Source organism: Coptis chinensis, chromosome 4, assembly GCF_015680905.1.
Source record: "Coptis chinensis isolate HL-2020 chromosome 4, ASM1568090v1, whole genome shotgun sequence".
Taxonomy (NCBI): Eukaryota; Viridiplantae; Streptophyta; class Magnoliopsida; order Ranunculales; family Ranunculaceae; genus Coptis; species Coptis chinensis.
The window spans coordinates 100,699,848-100,722,783 of NC_141459.1; the positions used below are offsets into that span (position 1 = coordinate 100,699,848).

The 22,936-nt window shown below is 45.2% G+C and overlaps 1 protein-coding gene and 2 pseudogenes across 2 annotated transcripts in view; all 3 read left to right on the forward strand.

Moving 5' to 3' along the window:
* LOC147506266 (elongation factor 1-alpha pseudogene) overlaps positions 1-21,560 on the forward strand; it is a 34,114-nt pseudogene extending 12,554 nt beyond the window's left edge. The window contains exon 2 of the transcript XR_015193680.1: positions 21,365-21,560. The product of XR_015193680.1 is annotated as an elongation factor 1-alpha pseudogene (transcript). The remainder of the gene's footprint in view (positions 1-21,364) is intronic.
* On the forward strand, positions 17,589-18,356 carry LOC147506269 (uncharacterized). The gene has a single exon (XM_086605727.1). It carries the CDS (start codon positions 17,589-17,591, stop codon positions 18,354-18,356), a length of 768 nt encoding a protein of 255 aa, XP_086461853.1.
* LOC147506270 (elongation factor 1-alpha pseudogene) lies at positions 20,266-21,357 on the forward strand (annotated as a pseudogene).
* Positions 21,561-22,936: the final 1,376 nt, after the last annotated feature.

Sequence of the window (22,936 nt, forward strand, 5' to 3'; positions counted from 1 at the left end):
TTAAGGCGTATCACAAGATCTCCGCATCGCAGAGGTCCTCAAAGAAATCCTTCCACACGACTTCATCCCTTTCCACGCTTTCCCATGTATGCGACGGCAAAGACCGCGCCGGTCAAGATGCGTGGCTCGCTATATTCAAAGTCCGCACTTTACATACTCACCGAAGTTTGATTATCTCCACCGCCAGATTAGATTATTTCGCGATGGCGCCTCGATTGGTTCTTTTCATCGAGTCCGATTTATCAACACCTTCGAAAATTTTTCATCGACTTGTTCACCAAGACGCCCACAACAGCGAAGAAGGCAGATCTTGATTCTCTGCTTCAATTATCTTTCAAGCGAGGGCTTAAACTATTCGTGAATTCCTAGGACGGTTCAAGGCCGAATCGGCGGCATGGAAAGTGGCTTGAAAAGAATCTTTCGCCCATAATCGGCTTTTTCTAATGCTTGCCGAAAAGCAAAAAATGACCTCAAGCTAGTCGCCGATGAAGTGAACGCATGAGATTAATCGCCCGAGCTCTACGCCGTGGTCGACAAGTACATCAAGTTGCAGGAAACCTTAAAACTCCATGGTTTAGCGAGAGAGGCACGAGGTCGCCGTCTCGGATCGTTCCCTGCGGACAAGAACGCCGCCAGTCGCCAGACCGCCAGCTTCGTCTGCGATCGATAACAGCGAGAAGTTTATTGCTCCCACTCGCCCCAGTCCACATACCGGATAAGATCAAAGCGCCTCATTTTTTCCGCCAACCATCGTGACCGCAGATCGACTGGGGCAAGCCTTTTGTGCATTTCATAAAGCAAAGTGCCTAAACCGATGCATGCCGGGGCTCAAGCATTATCTCCAAGACTCGGTGGAAAGCCGGTTATATCAAACACTACATTAGCATTCGATGGCCACTGCGTCACAAGTTGCCGGGCTTTCGCGGTAATGCTAGCCGATCTCCACCCCACCGTCACCGCCATAAGGGATACGTGCTCGCCCTCACAGCCAGGACGCCCCGCGGAGCGTTCGCCACGAATGTTTAAAGATTTCGTCCGATCGCGGACAATGCTCGCTGACTATTCATGTGATTACCTTTCCGGACGATTCGCGCGGACTTCTTCCCCGAGAAAAGACGCTCGGTCGGCTCTTCAGAAGTCTATCATTTTACTTCACAGCCACGCCCGCCGCGGGTTTCAGTCGTGAAGCTTGCCAGCGATATCACTTTCCGCGGAGGCCGACTTAAGCAAAGTTTGCCTTCCTCATAATGACGATTGGTCGTTCATGTCAAAATCGCCGACCGGACAAGTCCTGGCCCCGATCGACCACTCGGCAGGTTCTGTGACATCTTATTTTACCACACCATGCAAGAGATGAATCTCCCCAAAACCGTTCGCCGCCGACCCGATCGGCTCCCCTTTATGGGTTCAATGGCTCCAGAGCCGACTCGCCGTGACATTATCTTACCAAGATCGGTGGGATCTCAAGAGGATAAGATTACCGGAATACTCGGTTTCTGCTTCGACTGACAAGTCGCCATACAACGCCATCCTCGGGCGATTGATTCATCGGCGTGCCGTACCATCTACTTTACATCAAGTTCTCCGCTTCCGGGACCTCGAGGCATGATGGAACTGGCAATCAACTTGAAGGCGCACCATCAAGAACCAGTCCAATCAACAGATGCACGCCGCGGAATTGCTTCCCACCATACGAGGAGCCCTCCAGCCTACACAATGGCACGCGGGACTTAGTCGCAGAAGTCCAACCCGAATCGCCAGCGTATTTGGGGGCTCTTCCAGTGCAGCAGTTCTTCCATCGCCGACACTTTTCGCACCGAGTCGAGGTCCGCCAAATAAGCAGGACCCCAAAGATCGAACCGGTCGATTACCTTTGTGGAGCCCCTTTGTCGGTTAAAGTTTCGTAGATCGTCCCAGCCATATCAAGCCGCCACAATTGTCACCGCAGCGCTCCATCAATCGTGCTTAGCACCGTGGCCCTCCCCGTGTCGTGGATACCGGCCCGTTGTACGAGAAGGTCGCTCCACATTCAAACCGGTCGGTCGTCCCACGGGTGCTCGATCTCCTCCGATGGCGAAGTAGGCTAAGCGGTGCTTCGCCATCACCGTAAAAGCCTCCAAAGAAGAGAAAAGAAAGAGTGAATCTTGGTACCGAAGGCGACCCCAAGTTTGTGTATGTAGGGCTAACCTCGACCCCACACTCGGATCACAACTTGTAAATTTCTTATCTATGAATAAAGATGTTTTTGCTTGGTCAGATATCGATGTGCCCGGAATCGATCCTAACTTCGCAGATGCCACAAATTAAATGTGAACCCCAATGCCGCACCGGTTCGGACAACGACCCTGGCCGACTATCCCTGCGTTTTCAAAAGCCATCAACGACGAGGTCGAAAAACTCAAGCAAGTCGGTTTCATCGGAAAGGTCGACTACCCCGGAGTGGATTGCCAATATTGTTGCCGCCCCAAAAAGAATGGCACACCTTCTTTATGTGTCGATTTCACAAATGTCAATCAAAGCCACGCTTAAAGATAGCTTTTCCTTTGCCTCAGATTGACCCGGTGGGTCGACCAAACCCGTGGTCACTTAACTCCTCTCCTTTATGGATCGCGCATGATTGGGTACAACCAAATCCCACTCGCCCGAAGAAGATCAAGAGAAGACTTCGCTCATTGGAACAAGGGATATATTGTTACAACGCCCTCCGGATTCGGTCCCAAGAACGCTGGAGCCACGCATCAACGCTTTAGTCACGCGGACATGTTCAAAGACATGTTAGCGCACACCATGGAGGTCTACATTGACGACATGGTGGTCAAAAGCAAAAAGTCGGGCGATCACCTCACCCACTTAGAACAAGCGTTCCGCGACTTCGCCGATACGGGCATGAAGTTGAACCAGAAAATGCCTTCTTTGCGCCCCTCCCAAGTTTTAGGGTATCGTGTCGCAGTCATGGGATCGAAGCCAATCCTCGACCAGATCCGAAGCATTCTTGGATATGCCCGATCCACGACAAAGAAACAGATACGTGTTGTCGGGGAATGGTCGCGCGCTTTTAACGGGTTCATATCAAGGGCCTCGGATAAGTGTAGACCGCTCCCTACGGCCTCCTCAAAAGGCGAGCCGTTCTCATGGAAGGCGATCAATGTCATCATGCATTCGCTTTACTCTCAAAGAGTATCTCACCACGCCTCCGCCTTAGCCAAGCCGCATATGGAGAGACACCGGGCTTTATCTCGTCGTGATCCGATTTATCCTCGGTTCTCTTAAAGAGGAGAACAATTCAGAGAAGCCGATCTACTTCACGAAGTAAGACACTCCACGCCACCGAAAAGAACTACTCCTTCCCCGAACGAAAATTACTCGCTTTTTGTTGTATTCCGCGACGGAAATTCGGACCGTACTTCCAAGCACATCCAATCAAAGTTCTCACCGACCTTCCATTGAAGAAAGTCCTTCATAAAGAAAACAAGACTACTCGAATGGCGGTTTGGGCGAAGAACTCGGAGAACACCACATAGAAGTTCGCCCCCGCGACTTCTCGTAAAGGTCGTCGCCGCCGATTTACAGATTTCCCAACCGAGGACCCTAACCGGGAACAAGAAGCGGAGCTCCCAAACATGCAACGCTGAAGTCAAATCGCCTGGTCTCTCTTTGTGGATGGTTCGAAAGTAACCTCGGTGGAAGCTGCATCGAGTCGTATTAGTTTCCCGATTGAAATATGATTGAAAAGTCGGTTAAGATTGACTTTGCCACTTCCAACAATGAAGCGGAGTCTGAAGCACTAATCGGGGACTAAGGATATGCCGCTTCCGTTGTCGAAGAGCTCCAAGTCTTTAGTGACTTCCGAACTGGTCGATTAAGCCGGGTTGCAAAAAGAGTACACTACCCATTTAAGGTAACCTTTCAAAGTATCTTGGTCGTCATCGGTCATTGCTTATCGCTTTTTAAGCGGTACACATACATCATTTCTTGCGTGAGGAGAACCGCCACACGCCGGTTTAGCTTATTTGGCTACCCGGACCTCGAAGTTCGTTCCCGACAAGTTCTCATTGAGGTAGTCGATCGACCGCATACCAAGTCGACCATACCTTGATGATGTTTACCTATTTCCTCTCTCCCGCCCGGTGAGCCAAACATGGATGCAACCCATCATTGATTATATCCAAAGACCAAGACGCCCCGAGGAGCCGTGCCAACGCCCTCAGCAGTCTCTTTATCAAGCTCGGCGTTATTGTTTAGTCCAAAACAAGCTATTCAGAAAACCATTTGGTGGTCGCGACTTACGATGCATTACCCCGCAATGTGGTCAATTGATTTTTGCGAAATTCACGAAGGCTAGAATGGAAATCACGCCGGGCCGCCATTTAGCCCACAAGGCCATCTCTCAAGGATATTTCGCCCCGGATGCGGATCGATGCTAAAGCATACGTCCTCAAATGTCTCAAATGCCAAACGTCGCCACAATATCATCCAACCCGCCTTAACCGACAAGATAGCGGAGCCCCGCCATTTCACATGTGGGGCATGGACATCATGGGACCATTCATTCCACGTAAGAGTACTCAAGCTTCCCGCTTTGTCCTAGCCGCCCCACGACTACTTCACCAAGTGGGGTCGAGGCCATTCCTCGCGACACCATCAAAGAGTCCCATGTCCGCAACTTCATCCGGACTCACATTATCACCAGATTTGGGTTACCACATACTGCGGTAATGGACAATGGGCCTCAATTCAAAGGCCGAGCACCAAAAGAGTTCCTAGCCAAGTGGAAGATCATTCATCGTTTCTACTCGCGAAGACGCCGGGAGTAATGGGCGAAGCCAAGAACAAAGCTATCTTGGAAAATTTGAAGAAAAAGATTGAAAAAGAATAAGAGCCAATGGCCAAATCGGTTGGAAAACATTCTATGGGCTCACCAGACAACTCGGCTTCCCAAGACGGGATTAGTCGCCATTCTCCTTATGTTATGGCACGAAGCGTAATTCCCACCGAATCGACCGTCACTACTTCGCCGGAACTTGTCGAATTCGGGGCATAACGACTCAGTGTTATCAAGGAGACGTCGACCTTTGGAAGAAAAGCGGGACCGCTGCCGAGTAGCGCCTTATCGCCAAACTCTCGAAGAACTCCTACAACAAGCGAGTTCATCCTAGGTCTTTTCAACCCTGGTGACCTAGTGCTCAAAAGACGGCGACTCCAAGTTAGCACCCACATGGGAAGGCCCCTACATCGTGGAACGCCGTGGTTGGCAATGGAGCATACCGATAAGAACCCAAGAGGGGAAGATGTTGCCTCGACCTTGGAATACTTATCACTGAAAAATTTTTATCGAAGGCGACATTCATGTTGAAAATCTTTTGTTTTCATTAATGTATAAGTTTTTGCCAGGCCGACCGATACTATCTACTCCGATTGAGTTGTATTGCAGTGCACCACGCTACTTAGCCTCTCCCCGATTGTTACGCCGGGACCTATCTTTCTAGGATCGACTACGAGAACATTTCAATGAGGGCGGCGACTCCGGGGAGCTCACAGGCTACATAGCCTCTCCAATTCTTGTAACGTCGAGGACCTATATTTCTAGGATCGACTACACGAGAACGCTTCAGTGACGGCGACTCCGAGGAGCTCACGGGCTACATAGCCTCTCTCCAATTCTTGTTACGCCGAGGACCTATATTTCTAGGATCGACTAAAGCGAGAACGCTCTCCTCATGAAGCGGACTCTCGGAGCTCAGGTGCTACTTAGCCTCTCCAGTTCTTGTTACGTCGAGGACCTATATTTCTAGGATCGACTAAAGCGAACGCCTCTCATGAAAGCGCGGCTCTCAGGAGCTCACAGGCTACTTAGCCTCTCCAATTCTTGTTACGTCGAGGACCTATATTTCTAGGATCGACTACACGAGAACTCTCCTTGGCGAGACATACTCTCCAGGAGCTCACGGGCTACTTAGCTCTCTCGATTCTTGTTACGCCGAGGACCTATATTTCTAGGATCGACTACACGAGAACGCTTCTCCATGCGAAGCACACACTCTCTGAGCTCAACGGCTACATAGCCTTTGCAAGTCTTGTTACGTCGCTGCCCTACATTTTAGGATCGACCACACCGAGAACGCCTCATCGCGCAAAAAACCTTCTCCGGGCACCGTCAGAACCCATCCAGTTCTGTCCACATCGGCGACCTATATTTCTAGGGGTTGACTACTTTAGCGGTAGCATATTCATAAGATCAAGTTGCTAGTTATACACAAATACAATGCCACGAGTATGCATACACATCCAAAACAACGTTCCATGACAATACGTCATCATTGTGGCTGCGTCGCCGATCTGGCGGGATTACCCAGAAATCCGGATCGATGATCATTACAAAATAAACAAAGTATAGAGCGCCACTTTCGTGGAAACCGGTCCTCAGAACAAAAGAAGCCTTTGGGCAAGCCCGAAAACACACTCTATTGTTTGCTCCGTTATAAGAGAGAGGAATGTAGACTATATTCACAACTTACGACCGAGTCGATCCGATGATGATCACCTTCTCAACTTTCGAATGACATGCTTGTCTTCCCGGCTGCGCTAGTCGAAGCGGTATGTCGAGTCGACCTCGGTGTCATACTTTTCGTCGAGGCGGCATAGGCGATACAAGCTTCGAGATATCGCCTTCGCTTCACCCTTCCGCCACGCCGACATTTCTTCGCATAAGCCCGTCCAAGCCGGTTCCGCCTTTCCATTTCGGTCAAATCCGACACCAAGGCGTTCTCGTGATTACGTTACGGTACTTGGTGGACATATCATCCGTTTCTTCTTGTCCACCCCCACGCAGACTCGCGTCAACCCCATTTCCCACGCGTCGCGGGTTACCACTAATCTCCGAAGCGGCCGCGGCATCTTTCGACTTATCATACCCGGCGGCATGAACATAGTTAGAACACCGGACTCCGGAAGCGTAAGATAAAATGACTTAAGCTATCAAGAACTCACCAAACAAGCGGCCATATCCATCGTCCCCGGTGGTGTCCCCATGTCACCGTCCTCAACTTACGCTTTGTCTCCATCTAGCACAATCCCGGAAACGCGGGTCGCTATGGGGCCGAGTGAAGCTACTGATCCGGCGTTTAACCATCCGCTTCTTCCCCGTCTTTTCCGGTAGTAGAATTCGCTCCCCACATCCTTACATGGTGGGGCGAACTCTCACACAATAGCTGGCGACCTCGCTGACTTCGTTGTGCTTTCGACCAAACGACCGATGGTTTCACCAGCTTTCGGCTGTGGCGACGAATACAATGCCACCCGCCAGAGGCGACTATCTCTCCCTCGGCCGTTTATGACCGCCCGGCTTCTCCGGCAACCTTTCTCTTCCCCGATCGCCATGAACATGGGGCTCAAACTCCATTTCCTCCATTGTTAGAGGGGCGTTTTCTCTCAAACGCCGCGACATCTAGCCATACTAGCCTACCAACAAAGTTACGTGAAAGAAAGTTAACACTTACTCTAGGTATTTCTCAAACTGAATAACGCATAGAAGAAGCGACATACGATGAACAAAGCGGCGAAGAAAAGCCACCAGGGGCAAAGCCGAGCAAAGATGAGGAAGGAAAGCTTAGGCAAAACAATGACAAAACCTCTTGATGATATGTGAGAAGCGGTTTATATTCCTTAGGAAGCGTCTTTTCCTAAATGCCTCATTATCACCTTGAGGCGTAAGCGCCATCGCGCCGCCATCATTATGTCCCATGAACCCTCGTCTCCTACACGTGTCATGCACGCATAGAGGAACTGCGATTAGCGGCGCACGAATCTGAAGCAATTCGACTGCATCTCGAGGCGGACTCGGCCGATCGATCGATGCTCACGTCGCGTCACACTTCCGCAATCTAAAGCACTCCAATGACGGACCGGCTCCCTTCATTTTACCACTCGTAAGTAAGGAGGTCGCCATCACAATGGGCCTACCACGTTCCATTCTAAGCCGTGTCATCTACATAACTATGGGTGAGCAACCGGCTTCGGACATACACACACAACCTGACTATCTATCATCGCGTGTAAACAAAGGAAGATCGGTGTAATAAGCGTTATCATGCTTTCAATGTTGAGCGAGTTCTTTGAGATTATTTTCGGAAACCAACCCGCCCCACACGAGTTCGTCACATTGGCTACCCGAATCGCCAGAGACACCCACTTTGTTCGGGGACTACAAGATTACACAAACATATAAAGGCGAACTGCGGGTTACCCCGAGAAACCGGGTTTTATTGTATCCACAAAGATATAAAGCCGATAAAAAGGCAAAGAACAAATTTTACAACTCGTCATCTCGACCACATTAACTACTCCTCCTCCACGCCAAGCGCTTCATCGACCTCGGCATCTCCCGTCCACAATGATCGATATGCCATCCAACTCTAAGCTTCATCACGTCGGTGCAGCGCAAGCTTATTTCGAACAACTGCGACTTCGGCGCGCTCACGAAGAGGCAATCGCCCCACCGGCACCCCTTGAACCTCCTCCACTGAGGGGCGGAGGCCTTACGCCGGCGTGTTCCTCCTTGAAACCCATTGTAGTCGACCTCCGGTTCAACGAAGTCTGCGTCCGTATGTCATAGGCGATTAAGCGTCCGAGCAACCTTCTTGCGAAAGGTGCAAGGCATAATCGTTGACCTCCCAATCTCCACGGTGTTTGCTTTCGCACATTATCTTGACTCCTTCTAGCTTTTGCCTCGGCTCTTCCGCTCAGTATCTTTCAACATCTTGGCGGATTCAACGGCTTCCATGAGCTCTCTTCAAATCTTCCGGTTCCTCGGCGCTCCATCTGCGGCCCCTGGACATTTTCACTCCGCGCTTCAGCACCATTTCCCTATCGATTACGCGAACCGGGCGATCTCTTTCAACTTCGGAATCCACTCACCGATTTTAGCGAACATACACATGGTTAACACAACAACAATTTGCATTTGCAAGCAAGTACCTCGGATGAAGTTATAAGACATACCAAGCATTCGCGTGATTTCCATTCGTCTCAAGTTATCGGCTAACCCTTCTCATCTAGCTCTCTGCGTTTGCCATCGGAGCTATTTGTTCTAGCAAACAACCCGCTATCTTCTTTGGATCGAAGCGGCCGATTAAACCCGTTTCGAGTCGCGGCTGCGCCCCATTCGCCCGGATAGACAAAATGTCCTTCCGGATCGCCCATGAGACGCCACCGCTTTTCGGCCGCCTTTACGTGGAGCCTTGGCCTTCTTCACCGGTGGGATCGGCCCCGCCGGTCGGCGCCTTTGGACCCCTCAAAAAGTGGCCAAGTCCATGACTGGCTTCCGGTCGGGCTCCACTCACTGGCGATATCGCGGGCCCCCGGCCGCACCACCATCGGATCCGCCCCGTTGCTAGCACCATCTTCCACGAGCATGTCGAGCTACTTTTCGCGGCTTCGTCCGGTCTCTTTCGAGACATCGCGTGGCCTCCTCTCAGGACCTGCCCCTAGCACGGCGATCAAAACCACCGGCTCCAACTCTACCGGGAGCCTCGATCGAACCCCATTCGGGCCGGTTGCCCGATCCTCCACTCTGCGGTTCCCCCTAACAGCCGCCTTGCGCCCCCTGCACCCGCCGCCTCTCCTCCGGCGTTATCGGATCACTTGTACGCTTCTCCATCACCCCTCCTGCCGTTCGACTTAGAGGCCGGGCTCCTTTTGCACCTTCCTCTTCTCGGATCGCCCTCCCCTTTTCCTCAAAGAAATGAGCAACCTCGGGCAACTTCGCTTTGTTTTTCAAAGACGAGTCGGTCACCCCGGCGAATCTTTCTATCTCCCCACGATCGGTTCGCGCTTCCACGTAAAACTTCTGCAGCCAAAGCAAAACAAAGACACGTTAGAGCGGCTATCAAACGTTCGAAAAATAACAACGAAAAGTGTTCCTACCCCGGATATGTTACAAATCCTAGTTCGCGGTATACACCCGCTCACCACGGTAATTGCCAACTAGCAACAACGGTCTCTTAGTCCAGGCCTCATTGCTTACTCCATCGATCACGGCGAGCAGCGTCGTCATGGTTTGCAAGCTAAAGTTCATGTTCCCCGATCGACGTATCACATAGTGCTCCACTATATCCGATACCCCTATGTCATATTCCCCTCGCGTTCGCCAGGTGAACACCTTAAATAATCGCCCGGTATTACCCATTTAACCGACGGGGAGACTTCCAACAAAGCGCCAAGAAGTCGCGATACCGGTTTGAAGAGCGGTATGTGCATCTGGCTCTCGGTAACCCTCACAGTTATAACTCCACCGTTCGGGGGTTATACTCCTCACTCTGAACATTTTCACTTTCGATTGCATTGGCTCATATATCCCGTGTCGGGGACATTAATCCCATCTGCTGCCCATTTCGGGGAAAGAGTTAGCAAAGACGACGGTTCACACCTAGGGGGCACATAAGCGATGATGCCGACCTCTCCCCTCGACGGACGCATCTTGGCCACGCCATCTCCTCCGAGGATCGGGCATTACCCCGCCTATCCTATCTTCTTCTTCTAACTCAACCCCCACGCCCGACACTTCATCGATTCTTCATCCGCATTCTCCACAACTCAAAGATATCTCACCGGACCTCCTCCGACCGAGTATCATCGAATCGGACATTCTAACACCCCTTTTCTACCAAATATTCGGGTTCTAAACCCTATAGCCTTACAATAACCTACTTACTTAAAATAACGAAGCGGATGGAGAGGAAAGCAAATGGAAATGGAAAGATAACAAAGAGCGGGAGCACTCGCTTTGGGAAACCCTAGTCGGCGTTTTGCGGAAGAAGAAAACACGAAGTAACTTTTTCGTATTCCAAATCTGATTTAGTATAAACCGCCCGTTCGGTTACCAAGGTGTAATCATTACAGCCCTTCACGCTTATAGCCCCGCACACGTGTTCCAAGGCGCATTTGTCCTTTTTCCAGTTCCAAGATAATAGCGGCGACACGTTTCGCTTCAACCGCTACGATTACATTCACGCGTGCGTAAGTTAAAACTACTTTTCCCCGCCAATTCACGAGGCCACAACATTCAAAAGTGGCGCTCTACCGTCGGTTCATCTCTCTTGTTTCACACGCTCCACCATTTCGTCGGACTATTTCTCTCGGTAGCGTTTCCTACACCAACGCCTCTAACCGTAGGGGCAGGTAGGGAGCGATATCCTCATAAATAGGGCATCGCGACTTTCGCGAGAGCATAAGCGAACCGAAGATATCGACCTCAAGACCGACCTGCTGGCGGCTCGGTAGGTGGTGCGAGCGGAGATATCTCGATCACGAACACTTCGCAAATACTGTAACGGCGAATAGAGAAACACGCCTTTGGGGTAATGATTGCCAAAATCTTAGTGGTAATCTCAACACCGGGAAATAGGGACTACCGCATCTACCCCCAATCATAACAGATCCAATTCAACACTCATCCGCGATCTCCACCCTACATTTGTACAAAAGAATACACGTGTCAGAAGGATCTCCTCTCTCAAAACTCTATAAATACCACCTACTGGAACTACGTCAGACCTGATTCTTCTCTCCCCAGAAAAAGGAAAAACGAGAGAAGATACGTAGGCAGTTCGCTCACAGCGACCTCGGTCACATCCAAAATCCTAACCCTTCCCATTCTTCCTAGTTGTAATTAGGAGAAGACCAAAACGCTCCTTTACATGGCCCACCTTTGCCAACAGCAAAACTTAGGCCACTTCGACGAGGAACACCACTTATATTCAGAGGGTTGTTAGAGTTCATGAAATTGGGAACAAGAATCTCGTCCATCAATGTTGAGAAGCTTTTGATTTGAGAATGTATGTTTTCTTGAACTTGTTTCTGTTGATCAGCAAGGGCAGCTTTGCTAGCTGTATGTGACATCATATCTGCACCCTCATAAACAATCATTGGGTTGGGTACCGTTATAGCGAAACTATGTACCATGCTCAAAATTATGGTATGCCGGAGCCCCGCCCAAAATTATGGCGCGTGTCTGCCCTCCCAAAATTATAGGGTGTCTGCCCTGCCCAAAGATATGACATGCCTGCTCTACCCAAAATTATGGTGTGCCTATCCTGCCCCAAAATTATGGCACCACAAGCTATATATGGCAGATTCAGATTTGTTAAAATATGCTTCCATATTAAGACTTTACATAATTACAGAAGATTTTCTAGCAATTAAAGAAAGGATATTTCTTATTATTATCCTATAAATACTTCATTCCTTTGAAACAAAGAGCTACTTTCATTTGAAAATTTTGATTCCAGAGAATGATTTGAATACGTAGACAGTCATTAAAGGTACAATCTCAACAATTCTGCAACAATTTCCCTAACAAGATCGTTAGTGTGTTCGGGTGAGTTCTTACCCAAACATAATTAGCGTCGTCCGTGGTCCTTATTGACGGGCCCTCTTCCATGTTATTTCTTCCAAGCACCATTAATGGTAAAAACTACAAGGTCTCAAGCGAACAAGAATGCAATAACACAACAACAACAACAATAAGAAAATCCAGAAGTACTAATAAATCAGTAAGTGATAGATCAACCCGCTGCAACAGATCTGCAAGATCAGCCTTCGTAACTCCAAGTGCCACAACAGCCCAGATCTAGATGTCTGCCACCTCAGGCTCTAGTAACTCACCTTCAAGATCTAGATGTTACAAATGCAAACGAAGTAGATCCGAAAAATATGGAGATAGGAGATGAAGACGTGCCTTTAGAAGTGTTGCGTCAGAGGTTTAGAAGAGAGAAGGAGCATAGCAACAACTTGCAGAAGCAACTGGACAAAGGGAAGCAAGTACAAAGGGATGACGCCGATTGTCACACCCCGAATTTTCGATAGAATTCGGAAAAACAATATTTGTTCCCGACTCTTCGATTTTCGAGGTGTGATGCACTCTCAACTTCCAAAAACCCATAAATAGTTTAAATATGCGGATAATTAAAAACCAATAAAAATTTTAACTTAAACAAAAGTCCTCTTTATTACAAAAATTCACAAATAAGATTAGATTACAAATCTATTTTCAGTAACTCTTTATTTAAAATTACAAATGAAAATACAAATAACATTGTCTCAACTGAAAATCTATATCACCTCAAGGAAAAACAAAACCTATCTTGAAATGCGACGCTAACGCAAACCACAAGCAGCAACCAACCTTCTTCAATACTAAACATGTCAAGACTTATCAACTATGTTCATTTAATGAACACACCCGATAAGTAAACATGCAAATCGGGTCAGCATTATAAAAATGCTGGTGTGAATATCCCTAAAATATAGCATATACTTATACATATATATACACAATCCATAAGGCAGTTAGTTCCTCCACCGAGGCGCTTTAACTTTCAACGACTAATACAACATACCATACGCATAATAAATAAGGCATGTAGTTCCTCCATCGAGGCACCTTAACTTCCCAACAATAATACAAAGACATTTAGTTCCTCCACCGAGGCGTCTTAGGTTCTAACTAAACTAATAACCAGCCAAGCATATTCTATACTTACCGCATTTCATGCTCAATTACAGAGTGGGTCGTCTCTGCACAAATAATTAGTTTGACCCACCATTCTGGAAAACCATATACAATCATATATTTAAAGATATATCATTAACCAACATATTATCATAATTATAATATTTAAGGCTTTCTTTGCGTGTCCCTAAAATCACGTCGTATCTATGTCTTACCTAGTTTCCATGGCTACCACAATCGCTTTCCAACGCCGAACATGTACATCCACATGCCTCCCCTCACATAATGAACCACTCCGTGCGTAACTACCCTGAGTGGGATGCCGCACACCAGGTAACCCTCACACGGAAGCCATTATATGAGTACTGCCATTATACGGCATAAAATATCGCGCGTCTCGTTCTAAATTTTGCGAACGGAATAATCAAGCCACTATTCGGCTACGCCAGAAGGGCCATTCAAGCTTCACTGAAACGCCAGAAGGGCCAATCACATTACTTACGCCAGAAGGGCCATTCAGATTCACTGAAATGCCAAAAGGGCCAATCATATCACATACGCTCATAACAAGGGACAAATCATATGAGTTGTGGTAGCTAAGTTCTAGAATTTTCGTTACGTAATTTATTCAAGTGTCATACATTTATATCTCAGAATAATTTTTATTCTATCTCATGCCAGTATACTTAATTGTACTGAAGCTCAACGTTTCTCATTATAATACAATCCACATTATCACGTGCCAATACTATTCATGCACGATATCCAAATATCTCTATATCAAATCTCGAAACTTATTATTTCACGTGCCAATTATATATTGCACTACACCATACGGAATATCTCAAGCCTTCATAAATACTACAATTCATTTAAGTAGCAACTCATAATAGTAATCAATCCTGTAACGTATTCGTTCAATCTATTTATATGAACTCAAGTCACCATCAAAGCCCAATACTAAAGTCCATGAATCTAAGTCCGTATATAATTTAATCCTCATAAAAACGTATATATCTAAGTCTTATAAGAATTCTCCTCTTGTTACGTGTCAATATTTATATTCTTTACACACTACTCACGTCAAATCTTAATTAGATAATGACAAACAAAGTTATACAATTTGTGGCAATATTTTATTACTACATTTGGCTATATTCTTAAATATGTGAAAAACTGGAAAAAGTCAACATTCCACAGTCAACGGTCAATGGTCAACGGTCAATGTCAAAGTCAATTTGTCATTGTCAAAGTCAAATTGTCGTTTCCATGTTTAACAGGTTCAGGGTCATAGCCATGGTTTATGGCTAAGGGCAAAGGTGCATGGCTTATGGGCTCATGACTAAGGAAATGGTTTGGACCCAACTAGCCGAGCCCGAGCCCAAACCCAAACCTTAGAACCCGGCCCCAAAAGTCTAAACATTTAAAGACCCAATTAGATCTATTTTAAGTTATATGGACCGCCCCCAAAACAAACTTGAAACTGGCCCAAAACTTTAATCGGTTCGGCCCAAAGAAAACTAAAGTGGTCTGACCTAAGAACAAAATAGAACTGGCCCAACCAAACAACCAAAACCGGGACCAAAGAAACAAAATAGAACTGGCCCAACCAACCCAAATAGAATCGGGCCCAAAGAAACAGAATAGAACTTGACCCAACAACTAAACAAGCTAAGGCCCAACCAAACAAATGGTTAGGCCCAAGCCCCAAGCCCAAACACAGCAACAGTGTCATTTTCTCCCTCCAGCAGCCTCCACCACCGGATCGACCACCGTCAACTTCCACTAGTCCACCCATTTCAACCAACCGATTTTAATCCCTATAAAAACCCCTACAACTTTAACAAAACCAAAAACCTCAAATCATTCAATCCATATACTCCATCAAAACTAGATCTATAATTTTCGACCTCCATTAATGGCTGCTACAAGCTTCGACAGCCCCATCCGATCCAGCATTAAATCACCCATCACTAATCCAACTAACCCACAACATAACCCACCAGAACAAACAACATAATAAAGGGCAGTACCAATTCGAGCTCGCGCCTCCATTAACGCCTGTTCAGAGCTTCAGAGCTTCAACAGTCCACCCAATTTCAACCAACCGTTTACCCACCGATTTGTTTCAATGGATTTCTCGATTTGTTTACTCGTTTGATTACTCAACAACATAACCCCACTAACACAAACAACATAATAAAGGCAGTACGATTCCCAGGGGCTCGCGCCTCCATTACCAAATCTCCAAAGTTCCAACCGTTCCAACAGTTTCAATAATTTCAGTAGTTACGAACAACAAACAATATATAAGTAACCAGTTTAACAATTTGACAAGTTTAACACTTCAGCACGATAAGAAAAACATCGAAAGAAGAATAATGGCAGCACATATAAATTGAGCGGAAAAACTCGGCAGTAAATGTTTTTATTCACAGCAAATGTTTTAAATTCGTAGACGTAAAACTCTAGTTCCGATGAAAAAGGAAAACATAACTACTCACCTTAATTAACAGCTTGACGAATTCTTTCTAGTCCGAATCGTCGCGCTCCAACGCTCTAGCCAATGAGCTTTTATCTCCGCCTCCATTTTTATTTTATTTTTATCTCAAAACCCTATTCTCTAGAAAAATATGTATATATACCTGGGTTTGAAACCTAAGCCCAACACAGACTCAGGCCCAGAAATCAGGCCCACGAATCCCAAATCCAATCCAGCGAATTTTAAATAAATAATTAAATTAATTAATTAATTAATAAATACGTATTTTAAATACGGGCGTTACACCGATGCTACATCTTCCACACCGGCAAGAGCTCCCAGATCTGGTGAAAACTGGAGTGTATTCAACCGACTATAATTTAATTACAGTACAACCCATCCATTGGAGCCTGTCCCTAAGCATCATCCATATCACTCAAGGTCAAGGACATATTCATCGATCCAAGAAGGCGATCCGATCTCTCGAAATACCAACAACATTAGGCGAAGCGATGGTCATAACATGACAAGATCATTGAATGTTGATCATAGCGCATCAGAAAGGTGGACAACATCCACCATAAGATGTACCCCTGGACGCCAAGATCAGGACCTCAGAGACGAATTGCTACATGACCTTAGACATGGCTTGAATGCAGCAAACCGATATAAACAGGTTAACGAACGTCAGCCCAGAATACGGCGACACCAAAGATACGGCTCCCCAGTTCGACAGCCTAACCCATTTTATCGGTATAGGTCTCGCTGCCCAAGGAACCAGCCAAATCTAGAAGCAAGCAATAGTTGGGGGCTACAACACCGTGAGATGCAACGTAGTGAAGTTACTCCTCAAGTCGGAAATCTAGAAGCCACAGGAGAACCATTCACAGAACAACAAATCAAAGACATCATCAAGAAAACAATGACTAATGTGGGTGTCGCTGAAACACGATGGAAAGACCTTGCAGTAAACGAAGATGTCGTCGGGAGATTTTCCCTAAAGATACAAAATATAGAGCATCAGGAAGGATTCAAACAGCCCGGACCTTCCTACGTTCAAAGAAGCGAGGAGGTGACCGAACGATCATGTTATGGAGTTTAAAAGCGGGGCTAATTCTCCGCGAGATGACCCCCTCTTATGCCAGCTCGATCTATCGCTTCATTTCAGGAATTAGCAAACCAGTTTACAGATCGGTTTAAGCATAATTGGACACGTCCTAAGGATGTCCACATCTTGCTAAACACCAAGCAGCAAAAGGATGAAGCACTGGCAAAGTTCGTCGTTTCCACCAAGTGCAAGTAGAGATCGCCGATGTCCCTGACGTAATGATCATTCATGCATTCAAGGAAGGCGTCCATTTCGACAAAAACGAAATTTACAACTCCCTGGTACGAGACCCCCCACAATCTAAGTACGATTTGTTTGCACGAACGCAGTAGTTCATTAACGTGGAGGAAGATGTTAGATCAAAAGCCTCCAAAGACAAAGACTTTCGGAGTAAAGACTCAAACGAAGGTAAATGCAAACAGAAGCAAAACATATCGGAAGGGCAACAATAGAAATCAGAATACAAAAAGGTAAACACAGTTTGTGAGGAAATGAAGCTCACTCCATTAAAAGCCAAGTATGATACGATATATGAGAAGATCAAGGGACGCAACTTACTTTTTCCTCCGTTGCCCTTACCTGAAAACACTAAGTCTGAACGTGACAAAAATCTTTGGTGCCACTTTCACAATGATTTCGGCCATGAAACAGAAGAGTGCAAATCCCTCAGGGGAAAAATACATAGGCTAGTCGACAAGGGACAATTAGACGAGTTTTTGCTGTCAAAAATTATGAAGACAAATTTAGCAATGACTAGCCACAATGTCATACTAGCTGGTCATGCCAAAATCAATGACATTTTTCGAACAAGGCAAAAGGGTGAACAGCGAGTCAAGTTCAATTTCTTGCGTGAATTTTATCACATCAATAACATTGATTTTGTTGAAGGAATTCGTTCAGAAACTACAGAGTCTGCTCCCCTATGTTTTAGTGATAGAGATTTAATTGGCATCCATCATCCTCATTATGAAGTTGTCATCATCTCAGCTTTCATTGGATTATGGCGAGTTCAGCGCATCATGATAGACACTGGAAGTTCTGTTAGCATCATTTTTGCAGGTTGCTACAATAACATGCAGCTGTCAGAAAATTTAATTATTGCAGAAAATAATCTAATCATTGGGTTTGACGGAACAACAACAACCCCAGTAGGAAGAGTCTCTTTACCAGTCACGCTTATGGACAAGTCAATCGACATTGAATTCCTTCTGATGAATTGCAAATCCCCTTACAATGCAATCACAGCATGGGTGCAGTAGTCTCTACCTTCCACCAAGCAGTAAAGTTCCCATCTCTTGACAAAATTTGTAAGGTGTGCGGCGACTAGATGGCTTCCCACACCTGTCACGAAAAGGTCTTGGAGGAATATCGTCAATCTGATATGTGGAGAAATACAATTCTCAGTAATTTGCAAGAAGTGTATAAATCAGAATCAGTCCCACACAGTATTTGCACTGCTAGTTCACAAAATGAAGGACCGCAGATTATAGACCGCCGATTAGAAGTTCAGATTGGGAATTTAGGTGGAGAAACAACTTTCATATCGGTAGAATTGAGGGAAAATGAACAAAAGGAAATGGTGGCACTCCTCAGAAAGAACAAAAAGATCTTTGCTTGGTCAGTCGAGCAGATGCCAGGAATTAGCCCAGAAGTTGCATGCCACACACTTGACTTTGATCCTGCCATCAAGCCAGTTCGGTAGAAACCTAGGCGCATGGCCCCGGATAGAAAACTCACTCTCAAATAAGTTTATTCGACCCGTCTCATATCCGCAGTGGTTGTCTAACGTGGTTGCAATACCCAAGAAAGATGGGAAAATGAGAGTGTGCATTGATTTCACGAACCTTAACAAAGCTTGCCTAATTCATCCCTACCCTCTTCCACGAATATTGGAACTGGTAAATGCCACGTCTGGCTACCCACGATTATTATTTTTGGATGCATATTCGAGATACCACAAGATCCCCCTAGCTGTTAAGGACCAAGAAGCAACGACATTCATAACTGACCAAGGGATTTTTTGTTACCAAGTTATGCCTTTCGATTTAAAAAATGCATGGGCTACTTACCAGAGGATGATCGACACCATATTCGAAGATATGTTGGGCAAGACAATGGAGGCTTATATTGATGACATGGTTGTAAAATCCAAGCACAGTGGAGATCACATCTTCGACTTGCAATCAGTTTTTGACAGAATTGATGAATTCAACATGAGGCTAAATCTTTTGAAATGTGTTTTTGGACTAATATCAGGGAAATTTCTACGATATTTGATGACTCATCGAGGCATCGAAGCTAACCCAGAACAGATCCGATCCATTCAAGTCATGCCCTCTCCAAAAACAAAAAAAGAGATTCAACAGCTCACAGGGCGCTTAGCAACACTAAATCGTTTCATCTCTAAGTACTCGGACCGATGTCGTCATTTCTTTCAAACGTTAAAAGACTCAGCAAGGTGGAATGATGATTGTGAAAATGCCTTTCAATCAATCAAGAACTACATGGTCTCGCCACCAATCTTAGCCAGCCTAGCTATAGGGTAGCATGTTGGAGCTTACTTGGCCGTTACAGATACTGCAGTAAGTGCAAGCCTATTCATCGATGGAGAAGACGGTCGTCCGATCTTCTTCATTAGTAAGACACTAACGAGGGCGGAAACCAGATATTCGAGAATTGAAAAAATCGCTCTAGCACTGGTTCATGCTGCCAGACGCCTCAAGCCATATTTCCAAGAAAGACTGGTCAAAGTATATGCAGAATATCCTCTTTGCAAAGTTTTCTGAAGTGCCCAGGAATCAAATAGACTCGCAGAATGGGACATCTACTTGAGTGCTTATAACATCAATTTTGAACCTCGCATTTCAAAAAAGGGTCACACACTTGCGTCCCTAATGACAGATTTCCCTATCGATGATTTTGTCCCCAAAATCAACCAAGACGACGACATCTCTAGCAAAACGGCTACAGTTGGGGGCGAGGAAGCACCGCCTAGGAAACCTTACGTTTAAACAAACTAGGAGTGGAACGAATTCTCTAATCCATATTCTACACGATAACCGAGAGTAGATAACTTTGATTGTATAGTAGTAAAATAGCTTTAGTTTTATTTATTCGTAGCATAAATAGTTAAGTCTAAGTAAAACTATCGTTTTACACTTTATCATTGATGCTCCAGGCCATTGTGATTTCATTAAGAACATGATTACTGGTACTTCACAGGCTAATTGTGTTGTCCTCATTATTGACTCAACCACTGGAGGTTTTGAAGCTGGTATATCCAAAGATGGTCAGACACGTGAGCACGCTCTACTTGCCTTCACTCTGGGAGTGAAGCAGATGATTTGTTGTTGTAACAAGATGGATGCCACTACTCCAAAGTATTCTAAGGCTAGGTATGAGGAAATTATCAAGGAAGTCTCTTCCTACCTGAAAAAGGTTGGGTACAACCCTGATAAAATACCCTTTGTTCCCATCTCTGGTTTTGAGGGTGACAACATGATTGAAAGGTCTACCAACCTTGATTGGTACAAGGGCCCAACCCTCCTCGAGGCACTCGACTTGATCTCAGAACCCAAGAGACCTATAGACAAACCTCTACATCTCCCACTTCAGGATGTTTACAAGATTGGTGGTATTGGAACTGTGCCGGTTGGTCGTGGTCAAGACCGGGTTTGATCAAACCCTGGTATGGTTATCACCTTTGACCCTCTTTGGATTGACAACTGAGGTTAAGTCAGTCGAAATGCACCATGAGACTCTTCAGGAAGTGCTACCCGGTGACAATGTTGGTTTTAACGTGAAGAATGTTGCTGTTAAGGTTTTCAAGCGTGGGTTTGTTGCCTCCAACTCCAAGGATGATCCTGCCAAGGAAGTTGCAAACTCCACTTCCCAGGTCATCATCATGAATCATCCTGGTCAGATTGGCAATGGATATGCCCCAGTGCTGAACTGTCACACCTCTCACATTGCTGTCAAGTTTGGCGAGATTCTCACAAAGATTGACAGGTGATTTGGAAAGGAGATTGAGAAGGAGCCAAAATTTCTGAAAAATGGTGATGTAGGATATGTGAAGATGATTTCGTCAAAGCCCATGGTTGTGGAGACTTTCTCTAAATACCCACCACTCGGTCGTTTTGCTGTGAGGGACATGCGTCAGACTGTTGCTGTGGGAGTCATCAAGATTGTTGGGAAGAAAGATCCATCTGGAGCCAAGGTCACAAAGTCTGCAGCCAAGAAGAAATGATCCAACCTTTTCTGTGGTGAGGTTGTTTTTGTTAGCTATTGTTGTCAATATTTTGAAGATGTTGTACTTGCTACTAGAGTTGTTGATTGTTTAGTTGTTTGTAGTGGCTTTGGCCATTTACCTTTTCCTATCTCAAGCTACCATTCCCAGAATTGGGTGCTTGGCGGTGGTACTATTATGTAGTATCGTTTGTGCTTTAAGAATTTTGGTTCCCTCATTTGAACCTGTTTAATGGTGGAATTTTAGGAGTTGATAAAACATCTATTATTCTACAAAAAAAAAAAACTTACTAACCAATGAATTAAGTGCTCATTCCCAGAATTGGGTGCTTGATAGGCAGTGGTACTATTATGTAGTATCGTTTGTGCTTTAAGAATTTTGGTTCCCTCATTTGAATCTATTTAATGGTGGAATTTCAGGAGCTGATAAAACATCTATTATTCTAAAAAAAAAATTTACTAACCAACGAATTAAGTGCTCCTGACCTTTGAACATTGCATTCTGTCAGGTTGTTAGTTTTTCCTTTTAATATCCATAATGATATATGTCAATCACATTGCACTTTGGCTGATATATACTAATATATTTTTAAATAAGTTTTACTTAGGGTAAGTTCATATTTTCAAATTAGCTATAAAAAAAAATGTGTTGCTCAATATAAATGAACTGGATATGTACATGTCTTTAACTTGATTCACAAGTAGCTAGCAATTCAAGCTTTTGTAGGGTATGTCATGTCGTGGTTGCTGGAAGGAAGATGGCTAGAGGAATTAGAAAGTTACATAAATGAAGGATTAGGTACTCATAAATGGCATGAAGCCAAACGGTTAGCAAGGAAGGAAGCAACACTTGATCCATCCAGCCCCAGGAGTAGTCCTGTGCAACAACGTCGTTAGGCCATACTTTGTTACTAGAACATGGATCCCTTTCACTGTAAATGGTAATGTTAGGGGAAGAGCTAATCTTTGACAACCATTCTCTTAACAAAAATGTTCCCCGAGACTACCATTTGGGTCAATTTTTATTTTTATTCTCTTAAACCATTTGGGTCAATAACCTAAGCCCATGCTTGTTCAAGAATGAAAATAAAATATAGGCAAACAGACGAGTTCATGTTCTCTTAAAGAGTTGATCATTATAATACAAAACGATAATTCAGGCTCTTGGCGATGTTCCCTACTAAATGATTGTAAATTGAATCAACTGCCTAATTAAATTTATGTTTCCCATAAATATTGAATTTGTGAAAGATGTTACGACTTTTTTGTTGCCTCCTCACCTCAATGGAGTATATGCATGACTTTAATGTATTAGTTAACCGATTGAATTTGTCTAACCATGATTTTCGTTTAATAATTAAATTACAATATTTGTTATACACCCTTTTATAACTAAGCGTTCTTAAAATATTAATTGGATAATCAAACTTCATAACTTACACAATTCATGCGTTTAAAAGCTGCTCTGTTGGTTTTCTACCACTAAGGTTTTTCCATTCTAATTTGAACAAAAAAAAAAAAAAAAGTGTAACCTCTCTCACTTTTGTTCCAGCGTCTATAACTCCCATAAAAAACTTGGAGCCTCTCACTTTTG

Excerpts from the sequence above, each read along its gene's own strand:
- LOC147506269 (XM_086605727.1), top strand. The coding sequence starts at position 17,589 with ATGAAGCTCACTCCATTAAAAGCCAAGTATGATACGATATATGAGAAG.